Source organism: Microchirus variegatus, assembly GCF_963457635.1.
Source record: "Microchirus variegatus genome assembly, chromosome: 7".
Lineage (NCBI taxonomy): Eukaryota > Metazoa > Chordata > Actinopteri > Pleuronectiformes > Soleidae > Microchirus > Microchirus variegatus.
The window spans coordinates 4,694,321-4,710,765 of NC_139808.1; the positions used below are offsets into that span (position 1 = coordinate 4,694,321).

The following is a 16,445-nucleotide window of genomic DNA, read 5'->3' on the forward strand; positions in this document are numbered from 1 at the left end:
AACTGAGGTGATTTTACTTCAGTGATCACACATCAACAGGATAGATCATGGATTAGGTTCAAATAACTACCAATACAGTTACAATAAAATACACTTTAATTGTACTATTTCAGAACAATCGTGACCATGATTAAAAGAAACAAAGGCAACTACTGGAAAATGGAAACAAATAACTGTCATTTATGTAAATCATCAGTGTTTTCACCCCGGCCACTTCTCCATATGTAACTTATTAATGACTTTACTATGTTTTTACGTATGTATTTCTGTCTTGTTTACCCCCTGAAGGTGAACTTCCTGCGACAGGGATGTGGCGTTGACAAAATCTGCCAGAGCAACCTGAAGCTGAGCTACCAATTTGGAACGCGACCCCTGACCTCTGACCTCTTCACTCCTTTGCCAAAGTTAGTATCCACTGAATTCATTCCATGTTTGCCGGCCGGATTTAATGACGTCAACCAAAACTGTAACAATGATTGTCTTTTCATTTCTGCAGAGATGAGGATGATGTGCAGGTGTTTTCCCTGTCAGACCAGCGACTGGTCGTGCTGGAGATTACCGTCACCAACATGCCCTCTGACCCTCTCCTCCCCGACGAGGACGGAGATGACGCTCATGCTGCTCAGTTGAATATTACCCTTCCAAACACGCTGTCATATGCTGGCTCCAGGGTTCCACCGCAGGTATGGCTTACACCATGGAAACAGCTGAAGGTTTCAATACCACAGCTCTATATACTATACGTTTTACTATAGATTTTACTCACTGAAAAGCAACAATACTTAATATAATCTGTCATGACTGACTGTAGATGAGATGTCAAGCAAACCAGAATGGCTCCCAAGTTGAATGTGACCTCGGAAATCCCGTCAAGCGGAATACAAAGGTAAGGTGGAAAAAGAAAACTGTGAACATTCATCTTACTTATGAATATGATTATGATTGTTAGGACAGGAAAGTTTTATTTTGTATTAAATATTAGAAATGTCAGTAAAGGTTCTCTGTAGTGTACACTCTTAGAAATAAAAGTGCTTAGTAGAACCATATAAGGTTCTTCGGCTTCTCCTCATAGGAGAACCCTTTTTGGTTCCAGGTAGAACCTTTATATAAAGGATCCACCTGGAACCCTTTTAAAACCCTTTATTCAGGAAAAGGGTTTTAAAGGGTTCTCTGGATCAAAATGGACCATTAGTGTTACCAAGAACCCTTGAAACGAAGCAAATGGTTCCAGGTAGAACCTCAGCCCTTGTAGAAGAACCCTTTTGGAACCCTTATTTCTAAGAGTGTACATATATACAGTAACTGGACTTGCTTGAGTTTACTTGAAGAAGTTTCTGCTCACAAGAACGACCCAAATTATTCAGCAAAAAAATGCCAACAAATGTGATTTATTTTCCTCTGTTTTTGACTCATTGGCAAAATAAAAAGTCAATTAATCAGTCATGAAAATAAGTTTTTGGCTGTATACATTAAACCCACTCAGACATCCACAATAAACCTCAATTCCTCAATTTGACCAATTAGGTAATTGTTTTGCTTGTAATTATAATATTAAATGCTTGTTGTTGGTCGTAATAAACATGTGTGTGTGTTTTGTCTTTTAGCTGAAATTCTCTATTAACTTGAGCACAGCAAACATCACCATTGAGACCACGGATTTGACGGCAGATCTCTTATTGACAACGTACGTCCATTTTATTTTATTTTTATGAAATTTTTTGCATTATTTACTTAATTAGATGTTTCAATTGTTTGGTCAAAATAAATATTCTTCCTTCATTGTTTGTGTCTCAGTATCAGTGAGCAGCCTGACCTGGCCCCAGTCACTGCGTTTGCTAAAGTTGTGATAGAGCTCCCTCTGTCTGTCAGTGGGTGAGTAACACTGCAAGATTCAATGGCATAAAAATAATGTTCTAGGTTTCAAAAAACTAGGTTTAAAATGGTGACTACACATTTAATGACATCCAAAACAGTCATGCTTTGAAATGAAAATACAGGTTAAACAGCCATATAAAGGTGTGTGCAGCTGTCTGACACACTGTGACGTGTTACTGTAGACTCGCTCGGCCGCACCAGCTGTTCTTCAGCGGGACAGTGAAGGGAGAGAGTGCCATGAGGAGTCTGGAGGACATAGGCAGCCCTGTGGATTTTGAGTTTGTGGTGAGGAAAAGCCATTTGTTTTTTTATTGTTTTTCATCTTAGAAGAACCAGAAAAGACACAAAGAGTCTCTGCAGTGTCTCATATAATTGACTGCAGATATTTCGGTCTTTCAGGTGTCTAATCCAGGACAAGCCCTGCAGACACTGGGCTCTGCCTTCCTGAACATCATGTGGCCTTACGAGCTGGCCAATGAGAAGTGGCTCCTGTATCCCGCAAGCCTGAGGTTTGAGGGTCACCCTGACACAGACTGCACTCCCTCAGAGGCCTTGAATCCTTTAAAGCTACAGAGCAAAAGCTCGCAGACTGTCGGGGTAAGTTCTATGGAGTGAGGTTGTTATTTTGCCACACACACACACAAGACTCCACATAGGTTTTAATGTAGTTAAATTACACACAGTCTGCACACATTTATGTAAGTGCTGTCCATAAATGTTTTGGTCCAGTAGGATTCATAAATTGGAAGTAAATCAGTGACAATGTCAGAAAATTGTGTTTGATCAACTTCCTTTGGCAGTTAAATTATTACCTCCACATGGATAGAAAAGAACTTCCTCTCTAGAGTTAATTATACTGTAAATCCCTTCTTCCCCTGTGAATGTTTGCTAATTTAAATACTGGCAAAATGTCTCCTCTGGGTGTAGGGGACAGGAAATGGGCACGGCACGGATCTGTGCCACAGGTGCGCCCATGTTAATTTGCCATAGGAATAAACACAACTCCTTATATGGACATCCTGGGGTTGTGTGTTTATAGGTCACATATTCAGGCTTTTAAAAAATGCATCTACGTGTGTTGCTGAGTCAAACATATGATTCATTTCATATATTATGTCGCAATAATTGTGCAGAAGTCACAAAATCAGACCGTTTTCTTTTTGTTCATTAAAAAACGAGCCAAGTGAACTTTGAATTGTGACATATTTCCATATTTCACAAATTCAATCCGATTTTAAACATTTGGAGTACTTTTTGCTTTTTGCACTCTATTTTGAAAAGCCTCTGTATATACTGTATGCTTAAACATACTAATGGTACAAAGAAGCCAAAATTCTGTTCTAAGGGTTAAAAGAGTACAGTAATGTGTTCACCCTTCCCAGTACACTGTGATAAAAAAAACTCACCTTATGTGTTGGTTCTCTGTATGCTCAAGGATACTGGATTGAGCGCACTAGCACCACACATAATGATTTTCCTTTTATATATTCAGTCATGTCCATTGCTGTGTTTTTTCTTGAACCCTCTCAACTGACTGACTGTTCCCTCTCTGCTCTGCCTGCATGAATACATCACTTTCCATCAGATTGTGAGAACAAAGCGCTCGCACCCAGAAGACGAAGGTCAAGTGATGACGAAAGGCAGCGTGGGACGAACCACCCCAGCTGTGGCCGCCTCAGAGAGACGCAAGTCGCGCAAACTGGTAAGAAAGGCACAAAGAGAGAAGGCAAGAGGAGAGAATAGTAGAATGTAGACATGGAAAAATTCAATTATTGGTTTCCTGCTTCTTCTTTTTTTTCTTGCAGGATTGTCTCTTGGGATCTGCACGTTGTGTCCTCTTCCAGTGTCCCCTGCACAGCTTCTCTGGTCAGGCTGTCCTCAAGGTCCATGCCAGACTGTGGAACAGCAGTTTCATAGAGGTAAAAAAAAATATGCACATGATTTATGGAGATAACTGCATAAGGTCCATTTACAGGATAAGTAATAAGAAGTTTTAACGTAAAGGCAGTCAACACTCTGCAGTCCGCGGCTTTAATATTCAGCCAGAGAACAACAAAATAATTTCAAGACATAGAATATATAGGGCAACCAGCATAACCATCCAATAAAATGGACTTTAGTGCAGTACTTTTCTGTACTTTATTATAAATGTGTTTGGAAACTGCATGTGCTAGGGTTTTCTCTGGGTTCTCTGGTCACCTCCCACAGTCAAAAAACATGCAGATTTTGGGATTAGGCAAATTGGACACTCTAAATTGACTGTAGGTGTAAATATGAGGGTGGAGTGGATGGTTGTCTATCTCTACGACGACCTGTCCAGGGTGTCCCCCACCTTACGCACTATGTCAGCTGGGATTGGCAACAGCGTTAAATTGTTTGTTATTTCTTGGGGTCTTGTGAAGGTACACAATTTCCTTTTAAAGGCACATTGGAGAGGATTTTTGGGGGGGCAATACTTGCATGACAGTCTTTAATCATCAAAGAGAATTGCAACGAAATGTATCTGTCCTATCATAGGCAGCTTTTAACAATCAGATCTCAAAGAGTCGCTGCTCCTGATGGCAAATGCAGACGTTTTGAAAGAGAGAGAAACACAATAAATCCAGCAGAAAGATCCAGACATGTAGAGATAGCCTCAGGTCATCTGTCATAATATGAAACAAGTGCATTTGTCTGTGCTCGTGTGATAAGAGAAGCTGCACGACAGAGAGCCGTGAGAGCAACATCTAGTGACAAAGGAACAGAACAGTAAGGTTTTCACACTGTTTATCCTCTCTCTCTCTGTGTCTCTCAGGAGTTCCCTGCCGTCAGTGCTCTGGAGCTGATGGTCAGAGTCAACATCACTGTCAAGTCCAGTATCAAGCACTTGGTCCTGAAGGATGCTGCTGCACAGGTAGCCAACACAGCTCAGCTCATACAAAGCGTAAATACTTTTGTTCTTTAGTTCTTACATATTTGGACACATGTGTCTCCCCTCACCTCTGCTGCAGGTCCCTGTCATGATCTACCCTGAGCCTGGTCTGGCTGACCAGTACTGGATCCCATGGTGGTGGATCCTCATCGCTGTGTTGGCAGGCATCCTGCTGCTGACTCTGCTCATCTGCTTACTGTGGAAGGTAACACACTCACGATGACTCTTTATTTTTAATAGCACATATGGACTACTTTTACTTATCTTCTTGTTTCTGAGTTCTCAAACTGCCAGCGCTTGGTGATCAAAACTGCTGTGGAACACTGAAGTAAACATTGAGACTCTCATTATAGCACAAACCCCTGTAGGACAACCTCACTTAATCTTGTAGTCCTCGTGACTCTTATCTCTTTCCTTGACACATTTCTCTCAGCTTTGTTTTTGTTCTGTAATCATTTTTATTCCTTCCAGCTCACTCTCATGTATCCTCTTTTGTACTTTTCCTGTTTGTCTTCCCTTCCCCTTTATTTTGTCTCCTCTCAATCCCATGTTGGGAACCCTCTCTGTCTAAAATCCCCCCCGTTTTATTCCATTTCTCATCGTTTCCCCCCCTCCCTGTTCTACCCTCCTCTATGTTTCGATCCGTTACCCCAGTGTGGGTTCTTCAAACGCAGTGAGCGACGCCCACAGTATGAGACGGAATACTACCGTGCCCATTTGGGGGTCCAACCCTCGGAGGTGGAGAAGCAGGCATCAGAACTATAATAGTAATGATTATTTCACTCTGGCCTGTTCTCCCCTCCTCTCCCTCAAAAGCGGTAGAAAAATGCTCACCCACAATCACTTTGTTCCTTGACCCTTGCTGGTGTGGTTGGTGGTGTTGGTTACAGCATGAAGTTTTGGCACCTTTTGGGACAAACTGCCGCAAAAACATGCACATGTATATAAAGTAATAACTTAGAGGGTGCATGTTTTTCTTAATGTACTCGATGAATTATTGTTGCTGCATTTTTCTGACCAGATTAACCTCCTAATATAATCTAAACTAGAGCATAATGCTTTACCGGGATGATGCTATTCAAGGCATTCTCTGTGAAAATATTATATATATAACTAAAATAAGATTCTTAAAAAAAATACATTTTGGTCATTAATGGGCAAAGTTTAAATGATTTAACACTTTAGCACTCAAGACCATTATCCAGTGTGAAAGTTGCAAAACACTCAGGTTGCATTAATCATGTAGAGTATGTTTCTTTGCTAAGTTCATATTAAGTTATTAAGCCTAATTTGTTGCCGCGCGGACACTGTTCAGCCATCGCTCCCTTCTTTTGTCTGCCAGCATTAAATAAGGGCTGTCTTGTGGTTTTATGTCATGCACTTCTGCTGTTTTTTTGCTCATATTAATACATAAAAATCTTCCTAACAGCACTTGTTGGCCTGTGTGCAATTAAAGGCACTGAAGCCTAGTGCTGCATTTGAAATGCATGAGGATATGCTTTTTTGTTTTTAATTAAAAATTCACTCTGACTGCACAAACTCGCCATGATTATATGTTTTTCTGACATGATTTAGAAGATTTTTCAGTAGATTTTTGTTGCATCTTATCTGGTGAAATGAGGGCAAACAAATGCATACTGCTGTGGCCAAGTGGTTAGGGCTTCGAGCTCGAGACCGGAAGGTAGCCAGTTCAATCCCCGACCAGCCCGCAGCTGAAGTGCTGTTGAGCAAGGCACCTATCCCCCTCACTGCTCCCCGAGCGCCGCTCACTGGCATGGCAGCTCACTGCGCTGGGTTAGCATGTTCTCCACCTCACTGTGTGTTCACTAACTCACTGCAGAATTAAATTTCTTAAAGGGTTCTTAATCTAATCTTGCCGTTAATCTTACCTACAGTTGATATCCGTTAATGCTTCTTCCTTTTTTCCCCCTCTTTCCTCGCCCTCTACTTGCAAATCGACCCTGCTCTCCTTCTCCCTGTGTCTTCCACAGTGCGGCTTCTTTCAGCGAGCCCACTACAAAGACAAACTGCCTCAGTACCACGCCGTGAAGATTCCCCGCGAGGACAGGCCGCAGTTCCAGACGGAGAAGTCCGGAGTTGTGCATAAAAAGGACTGGGCCACACACTGGAGCGATGGGACCTCGTAACTTAACCGTCGAGCACTGACTGACTGACTGACTTTATTAAAAATCAACATGTGTGGCACTCATTTTGTCTTTGCATTGGAACTAATGGACTTAAAAAAAAAGAAAAAAAAAAAAAAGTGCCCATTGAACTAAGATCGTGTGAAATCTTGTGCACCACTGTACTGCATCAGTACACGCATACATACACTGGTGGCCTGTTACACTGGATCTGTGTCCTTCCATACCGCAGCCCCCACTGGTGGATAGTCTCTTTATACTGTGCGTCTTCATCAGTGCTGTACAACAAACACTGTATTTGTTTTTAAGTAGTTCACAACCTGCACAGGGAGCACTGATGCTCATAGTCTGGCACAACAAAGTGAGAACAGAGAGAAGACACCGCGCGCATGAATGCACAGAAGCTACAGTAACAACATTAGATGCATTCATACACACTTGGACACTGATGACGAAGAAGCCACTGCCCACCATGAAAATACATGTTTGCCTTAACTACTGTAAATTGATTGATCATGTTATTGGGATTTTCTTTTTTTTGTTGGCATTGCAAACGACGAGGATATTGCGTCAGAATTCTGCAGAGCACTGAATGTGTGGCGGTGTTTTTGGGCGGTTAATGAGTTGACCTTTAATGTATTTCCTGGTTCAAGGAAAATAAAAGCGACTAAATGAGGAGCGTCTTCGTATTAGATATTGTGCTTTTTTTTTTAATGTAATATGTCAGACATACTGTCCAAGATTCAGAATAAGGAAATCATAATTGAGCGTATCATAGCAATGGCTGTAGCACTGTTTTTGCATGTGTCAGACGAGTGATATTAAAAATGTGCTCAGTTTAAACATTGATTTTCTAATGGGTATCCCAGCTAATAAAGGCACTAATTCCCCCCCCTCCCCCCAATGTTTACAATTATTATGCTCAAAGTACACCCAGTACTACTGTGTATGACTGAATTTAACTCACAAGGTCCTCAAGTGAAGCAATTCTTTTTTTCTTTTCTTTTTTTAACAGAGATGTAAAAATGTGTCATCAGGTAACATTTGTACAATTTTTAGTTGAAAAGTGTGTTAACCCTGCTTGAAGCAGCGATTCTGACTGATGAGCCGAGGGTGAGATTGTACTGTCGTTTCAGCGCTGACATTTCCAATTCCACACAAGTGCCTTATGGTAAAAAAAAAAAAAAAAGTGGTAGATTGGAAGGTACTGGTTTAAAAAAAAAAAAAAAAAGAAAAGGCTAATGAGATCAAGCTGCCCTGAAGCGTCTGTTGGGACACGCGGGACAACCACGACGTAATGAGAGCAGAGCAGAATTCATCAGAAGGAGAAACACTTTCTCCAGATTTAATCTGGGTTGATAATGAAGCTGTAAAGCATGAAGAGTTGGCTTGTTTTTTTTTTTGTGTTGTTGTTTTTTAGATATTGCTGGACAATCTTGTATTTGCTGCATGACTCTGTTGCTGTTCTGACGTCGTCCTTCATATTTTTCCCCCTTCATTGTCATGACTCAGTGTTTTATTTATTTTTTTTGGTTTGACTGCACTGTTTTAACATTGTAGATACAGTAAAAAAAAAAAAAAGAAATAAAATAAAAGGCTGCAGTTCATGCAGGAAACACTAGATGGCAGTAAACCTCTGAGACCTTGTCTACTTTTTTTTCTTTTTAAACAAAAGAAATGTTTTTATTTAAAAAATGAATGTTTTTCTTACAACATCACAGAAATTTCAAGCAAATATTTTTCTAGTTTTCAGATTTGTCACACTGTGGGAATAATGCACAACTCCTTATATGGACATCCTGGGGTGTTTATAGGTCACATATTCAGGCTTTAAAAATGCAGTGTTTTTTGTGTTGTTGAGTCAAATGTATGATTCATTTTACGTCACATTTTTAATTAGCAATATAACGTAACAATAATTGTGCAGAAGTCACAAAATTAGACCGTTTTTCTTTCTATTTTTGTTCATAAAAACGTGCCAAGTGAACGTTGAACGGTGATGTTTTTCCAAATTTCACAAATTCGATCCGATTTAAACATTTTGAGTACCGTTTGCTCAGATGTCTTTATATAGAACATTTAAATTTTTCATCAGATTGCCGAGGTTGTGCTGAAAAACAAAGGATATAAGACTATACACTATTTTTAAGCATAGTTAATGGAAAAAAGCAGCCAAAATGCTCTGTGTTCTAAGGTCTAAACATGTTTTAAATGATAGAATTCTAGAATAATAGTATTACTTTTAATTTTCAATGTGAGAGTGAGTATTTTTTTGCAAAAAAAAATGTATAAAAAAACCAGGTTTTCCTGAGATGAGGTTGCTGTCTTGGTTACTATGGCAGTTTAAAAGGGACAAGTGAGTGAGTGAGTGTGTTTAAGTGGCTTGTCACCCATTAAGCTCTTTGATGAGGCAAATCTGTCGTCTCGCCCACTTGATGACTAATTATTGTGGAGTGGACACACACATATGTCCCTAATAAAGCCAGTGACACACTGACAAATCAAGTCTTAAACGTCCTTTGAAATGAACACAATGAAGGACGTTGACATTTAACAAACGGAGGGATTTGAACTGGAACTGCTCTCCTGAAATCCTTTCACCGGCACATTAAAAATGCACAACTTAACACGGTTGTAAATGGATATTATGGATGTTTCCTGTGGTTTAGTTTCTAAACCACAGGACAACTAACTACTAATATAACAATAATGGGTTATGCTTTCTTTTACTGTTCATTAATATCAATTAATTTTCGTGTGCCAGTCCGTCTCATATTGACACATGATTCAGTGGGTAATGGACATTTACTCTGTATATATATAAAGACCAAAGTGACCAGTGGATCAGAGTCCATTTGCAGGGATTTATCTGTTTAATAACTGGGGGAGGTGTGCAGGACTTCCCTGAGGGCCACATAATAACATACTCCGTCATCACTAATGCCCTGATCCCACTAAATGGACCAGGTAAAGTCTCATATTAGGGACTCTTTGCGCCTCCATCCTGTCCCCTGTTTCCCTTTAGCATTATTTCTTCATCTCTCCTGGGCTTTTCCCACAGTGTGACCATAAGGTGTATATAAGCACCAGCGAGGATGTTACCACCAGTGAAGTTAGACCGGGACACCACACCACGAGGACACACCACCCAGTCCAGGACAAGTCCAGTCTTCATTTTTTTCCGGGAGCTTTTTAAGTCAAGTCCTTTAGGTGTAAACAGACCTTCTCTTTCTTTTTTTTCTCCACTCATCTGACCTCCTCCTCCTCTTCCTCCTCCTCAAACTGACACCATGGACACATCTGCAGTGGTGACTCTTCTGGCCGTGCTTATAGCGATGGCCGACATCAGTCAAGCTCTTCACATCCAAGGAGGCCTGGACAAAAGCAACGTGCTGCCAGACAGCTTTGAGGAGAACATGGCTGACCACCTGCTCGCAATGGTGAGACGATCGAACCAATCAGAAAGCTTGAATCTGTAATGTGGTAGCCTGTTTTATTTCCTTTATTTAAAAACGCACTGGTTTATGAAATATGCTGTTAGGATCAAACCAGTTATTGCTTGATTTCTACCGAAGGCATTCACAAGAATGTGCTACTGCAGGAATGAGTGAAAGTTTTCATGCACGACTAGAAGTCATTCTCCGATAAGTCTGTCCATGTGACACAGTAAATAAAAGGCAATTTAGCTCTTTTATCAAGCGAGAGGAGCTAAATTATACAACCGTGGTAGATTTAAGTGAGTGATCCTCCTCATGTGACAGTGTTAAATACAATATAATGTCATTCTGAGGTTAAGATGCAGTCACACAGCAAAACAGAGAGCTCGATTATAGGGAGGAGGGAGTTTTCCCGCAGTGGTACTGACAGATCTGGGTTTCTTTTGCATAAAGATAAAGGCGGATATTTATATTTGGATGTTTGGCTTAAAGTGCATTTCATTGCCTCTTCACACTAACATCATCTCAAGGTCCCGTGTTACAGCAGATGCACTGGTTGTTCCACACTCTGCGGTTGGTTTGTTTTCCAGAACAAATTTGTAACAAAGCAGTTACCAACCGTGTGTGTGTGTGTGGGTGTGTGTGTGTGTGTGTGTGTGTGTGTGTGTGTGTGTGTGTGTGCGTGCTGCAGGAGAGTGAAAACACAGATAACATCGATGATCGTCTGCTGACCTCAGTGCTGAGGGCTCTGATGCTCGGATCTCAGAGGGAAACCAGGAACTCGGTCCTCCATCAGCCACAGAGGTCAGTGACATAAGATGAGTCTGTATTGATTCAAATAAATAAATAAATAATATATAATCAAAAATATATCAAACTAATATAACTTATTAATATCATTCAGTTCATTGTATAAATTGGTTGCATGAAGGCAAGATTTGAAGATTGGAACATAGTCTGTGTCAAAAGCCAATAAACAACAAGATTAATGCAAATGGCTAATGTGAACCTATGTAACACCAGCAATATTAATTTATTATAGATGTAATAAAAATGATATTTATGTCAAATGTAATGAAGTGAAATGAACTACTGGCAGTGATGGAGGAAATCATTTTTAAATCAGTTCCATTGGATCTTAAAAAAAAATATTTCTACTTAGAAAAACATGAACGTGAAATACAAACCCTAACCCAAAAATTATAAAACTAGAAGATAGTTTATAGAAACTCTATCAAGCCTTTCATTGGAAAAATAAAATGTGTTATGTCTTGAAGGCTGAGGAAGAACCACTTATATGGACTTATATGGATTCATCTGAAAAGGACAATGATAATTAAGTGGACACAAACCTGTTTTTGTTGTCTTTATTGTATGTTGAGTATATTTTTGTATGAAAAAATGCTTGTAATGTGCAGGAAATCAACGATTTAGAAATGAATGCATACTGCATAGCAATCATTTTCTAATTCTACTGCAGAAAAGAGTGACATTTAGTCAGTCCACAGGTCTGTGTGAGTGAAACACAAGAATGTTGTGCTTGATGTTACATCACTATCACCAAAGGACTTCAATATTCTAAGTATTCCTGCATAAAAACATGATTTAAATTAAACCCTTAATTAGACCCACTGTGCTCACGTTAACCGTCTTTGCAGGTTTGGCCGTGGATCCAAGGGACAGCTGACGACGATGGAGGAGCAGGTCCAGCCCCGTAACTGGGAGGCCGCCCCGGGTCAGATCTGGAGTATGGCCGTACCCCAGAGATTTGGCAAGAAATAATCCAGCTAGGGCAGATTTTACACATCGCCGTGCCAAGCAGAGGACAAACTGGGAAGAGACTACAATTTAATGAGATTAAGAGGAGAGAAGTGAATGAATCAGCGTTTTACTGAAATACTCTTCCTTTCAACATCATCCCCCCCTCGACCCCTTAGGCCTGACACCTGATGCTTACGTAAAGGTTTTGATTTCCTCATCTCTAACTCATCAAAGCATGCTGACTGTTGCCTATTAAAGTTTTTCTGAGCAGACCTTATTAGTCCTGACTTGAATGTTACTAAGAACCACACGTTTTTTTGCTGTAAATGATGTTGCCTCATGTTTCTTTTTTTTTATATTCTTTTTGTTCTCTGCTCAAATAAAAGAGCTTTGAATTCGGAAAAAGCTTAACTTGGCGCATAAGTGTGTGTTCCTTCTGAGTATATGGTACAAAGATCCAGATCACTCAGGCAGATATAATTAAAGGTGCATTACGTAATAAATCTAAAGCAACTGGCCATAAAAATCCTCCTAATATGTCACAGAGACTCAGGAATAATGTTCATATAACAAACTGAACTCACCAACAACAACAGTACAGACAAAATATTTGCATTAAAATAAATATTTTGCAGACTGCAAATCATGTTTATGTCTTGAAATCATGTTTTAGCACGTGGCGCCACATACCGCCGTCTACCAATCATTGCAGTTTAGGGTTAGCTGCAGAGTCTCAGCTGCCGAGCAACCGCGGGTTGCCAGTTACGTCAGAAAACGAAACCTAAAAGACCTCGGTATTTTGAATTTCAATGTAGTAACCGTTTTTGGCCACATTCTTACATATGGCGCCTTTAATAATATATAGTTTATGTGAAATGTGAAACGTGACACCTGAAACATGTCACGGTACATAACATGGTACGATCTACATCATCTTCTTAGTATTCAGTTACATAAAATGTGCAAGAATTATAAATAATATCACCATAAGGAATTGAATTATGGTTGAAAAACTAATCATAAGGCAATTTTACAGAATCAGCACAGGATAAGGAACATCTGCCATTTTTACACCAAATCAGCGCTAAGTAAATGATATTAGGCAAACACAAATAATACATGTAAGACACGTAGTGTCTGTGAAAGAGCACAACTCTGTGAAAAGGGGATTTATCCGTCTATCATTAGTTTAATTCAAAGTGAAGCCCAGTTGTTTTTTTACACACCAGCAGCAGTTGTGTGTGTGTGCGTGTGTGTGTAAGTGCGTGTGTGTGTGGTGAATTTACAGGCCACCTGGGGAAGCAGCATGCAATAAGCTCCGGCGCTAATTAAAACACAGAAACACGCCATTACGCTGTGCTTTCACCGGTTTCCGCAGCCAATTTGTGGGAAGGACAGCACGTCGATTCCTCTCAGGAAGAAGAAGAAGAGTCTTTTATTAGCCTGACCTCTCACTCCTCTTTATGGACCCGGAATACAAAATGAAGAATAACCAGTGTTGATTGGAGACGACAGAGAGAGAGAGAGTCACTGCTGTTATGTGTCTTGTTTTTGACCTGGTCCAATCACGCGGTATTGTTACAGCACGTGTTTTCACAGGGATATTTTCTATTTCCTGTTGCTTTTGCAATCATTTTGAACTCTCACACGTGGAAAAACATCACCTACTATTGTACAATTAAATATTCTGAGGGAAACACACTGTGGCAATATAGTTTATATATGTCAAATTGGATTACAGGCTGGTGACTCAGATGCAATTAATCTGTCTGTACAACTTGAGTATTAACATTTGAGTATCACATAATCAGGTCAGTTTTAATCACTTAACCCTTTAAGGTACTACTCAACCATTTGGTGGAGCACCCTTTAAGTCACTATATCTCATTGAAATATGCATCAAGCTGAACTCACTAACACTTGACTTGCTCTGAATGTTGTACTTTATGAATTATGCAAACCAGGTTTATTATGAACAGACGTCTCAACCGTTTGGTAGAGGCCTCTATTTGAAATACTGTAGGGTCTAATAAAAAAAATAAAAAATATATATATATTGATTGTCGTTATGTCGTTAAGTACATAAAATTAAATAATAAAAATGCAAATAAATGTTATTTCCTTTGCTTTTTTGTGCTCTTTTTCGGTTAAATGCTGGTCAAAAGTCAGGTTAGATTTTAAGCATCCCCACTTCAATAAAGCAATGATCCACAAGAAGCAGCATGTTCTCACAAGGAGAAATGAGAGAAAAAGACAGCGGGAGAGCTCACATCGTTGCATTCTCTGATCTGCACGGCTCGTTTAAAGAAAAGAAAAAAAATATATTCAGCTCATTTGAATTGCATGAGTCTGCAGGGGGGGCAATTACAGAGCGAGAGAGAGACAGAGTCAGACATACCGGGAGAGTCTAAAACTCAAGCTCAATATTGTTATTGTCATCTTTCGTGTCTCGCTGACCTTGGTTAGTGTCTTGAAGGTCGGCCGTGTTGAAGCTCAGCTGACCCTGAATCAACAGAATTTGTCACGTAAAGGTTTAAGGACTTGAACGTTATCGAGCAAAAGCAGCGTCAAGGGTAAATAAACGGGCGGGCTGTGCAGTCTCCTGCGTGGTTAACGAGAACAGAGTGGAAATATTGTTCACATGTGATGAATACACATTGTGTAACGACTGGTGATGGTACATTAAGAGAAAATCCAAACACCTCTTTCCTCATATTCACTCTACCAGCTGGAGGTTATGTCAGAGAATATGCAGCAAGGGTAATACAATAATATGCCAGATGTCTCACCTCCCTCAACACACACACACACACACACACACACATGCACACACACACGCACACACACACACACATTCTTGTACTTGCTGCATACTGAGGACTGGGTTGCTGACAAAGTGAGGACCAGCATTTCCACTTTATAAATCAACACAATAACAAATATCTACTTCATGAATGACATCTATAAAGAACTACTGGTTGCAGTACCATAACATGTCTGCAGGTGGAGCCCCAGAGCAAAAAGGGCTGTAAAACATTTTTTTTTTTTTTTAATTATTATTTTTTGGTCCAAAATTTTACAAAAATATGTCGACCAAAATTTAAAAAAAAAATTTGACCAAAAGTTTTTGGTCCAAAATTTGACAAAAAAAATGTGGGTCCAAAATTTGACCAAAAAAAAATTTGACAAAAAAAAAATTGGTCCAAAATTTGACCAAAAACATATTGGTCCAAAATCTGATAAAAAAAATGTTGGTCCAAAATTTGACAAAAAAAATTTTGGTCCAAAATTTGACAAAAAAAATTTTGGTCCAAAATTTGACAAAAAAAATTTTGGTCCAAAATTTGACAAAAAAAAATGTTGGTCCAAAATTTGAAGAGCACACACACACACACACACACACACACACACACACACACACACACACACACACACACACACACACACACACACACACACACACACACACACACACACACACACACACAGACACACACACACACACGCTCCTCTACTTAAATCGAGAAAAGCTCTCAGGACAGCAGCTTTTTAAAAAAATATATTATCACGCTCGGTCGATCGTTGTGAGAATAAAAGAGAATGTTGTGTGTGTGTGGTGAAGATAATGACTGGGTCAAAAAGAGGGGAAAGTGACATTCTGATGATGATTTCTTTTCTTTGTACACAAATGTTATCTGAAAAAGGCAAAGGTCTTGTGTTATCCACTTGAGTGCCTTGTGATTAAAAAAAAAAAAAAAAAAAAAAAAGCCTGTATACAGCTGAGTGGGAGTCTTTCAGAGCCCAAGCAGGGACTATTAAATGAGGAGTTATAGGCAAAAATAAAACCTTCTTCTCAGTTTACTAAACATTTTTGGTCAATTTAAGCCTATTTGATATTGATCTATAATTTTATAAAATAACAACAGCAATATGTTACTTCAAGGGTTAAAAAAAAGCCAATATGGACTAAAACGACTGCCATATGCTTCCTTGCTGGTGTCATGTATCAAGGGGACACTTAGGCAGGAGTAGATCGATAAATCAGGACAGTTTTGGTCAGATATGGACAAAGCTCATATTAACACTTAAGCGTTGTATTTAGGCACAAAAAAAAAAAGTATTTCTTTATGACTCATACTGCAGTGACGTGGCTGATTGTGCGATCATTTGCAGAAACCATGCATGTTAACTTATTATTTATTGGTGTTGCATTAAATATTGGTTTGCATTCTTACAACAGCTTCATATAAATATAAGTAGAGCATGAAGGAGGGAGTCACTGTGTCAGAATAAAGAATAATACAGCCCAGCATGACT

The 16,445-nt window shown here is 39.5% G+C and overlaps 2 protein-coding genes across 4 annotated transcripts in view; both read left to right on the forward strand.

The window, feature by feature from the left end:
- itga7 (integrin, alpha 7) overlaps nt 1-8,166 on the forward strand; it is a 34,074-nt gene extending 25,908 nt beyond the window's left edge. The window contains exons 14-26 of one of the 3 annotated variants that reach the window (XR_014592872.1): nt 289-404; nt 497-683; nt 812-886; nt 1,605-1,684; nt 1,795-1,872; nt 2,058-2,160; nt 2,275-2,472; nt 3,461-3,577; nt 3,681-3,794; nt 4,670-4,768; nt 4,866-4,991; nt 5,441-5,604; nt 6,778-6,910. Coding sequence is in view for 2 of the 3 variants with exons in the window: in XM_083892189.1 (XP_083748315.1) it covers nt 289-404; nt 497-683; nt 812-886; nt 1,605-1,684; nt 1,795-1,872; nt 2,058-2,160; nt 2,275-2,472; nt 3,461-3,577; nt 3,681-3,794; nt 4,670-4,768; nt 4,866-4,991; nt 6,778-6,933 (1,449 nt within the window). In the remaining variant the exon portion in view is untranslated. Of the gene's footprint in view, nt 1-288; nt 405-496; nt 684-811; nt 887-1,604; nt 1,685-1,794; nt 1,873-2,057; nt 2,161-2,274; nt 2,473-3,460; nt 3,578-3,680; nt 3,795-4,669; nt 4,769-4,865; nt 4,992-5,440; nt 5,605-6,777 lie in introns of all 3 variants that reach the window. The other 2 variants (XM_083892190.1, XM_083892189.1) reach the window with 2 other exon arrangements.
- Nucleotides 8,167-10,220: 2,054 nt separating this feature from the next.
- npffl (neuropeptide FF-amide peptide precursor like) lies at nt 10,221-12,149 on the forward strand (the record flags this gene model as incomplete). Its single annotated transcript, XM_083892121.1, has 3 exons — nt 10,221-10,370; nt 11,059-11,171; nt 12,026-12,149. 3 exons carry the CDS (start codon nt 10,221-10,223, stop codon nt 12,147-12,149), a joined length of 387 nt encoding a protein of 128 aa, XP_083748247.1.
- Nucleotides 12,150-16,445: the final 4,296 nt, after the last annotated feature.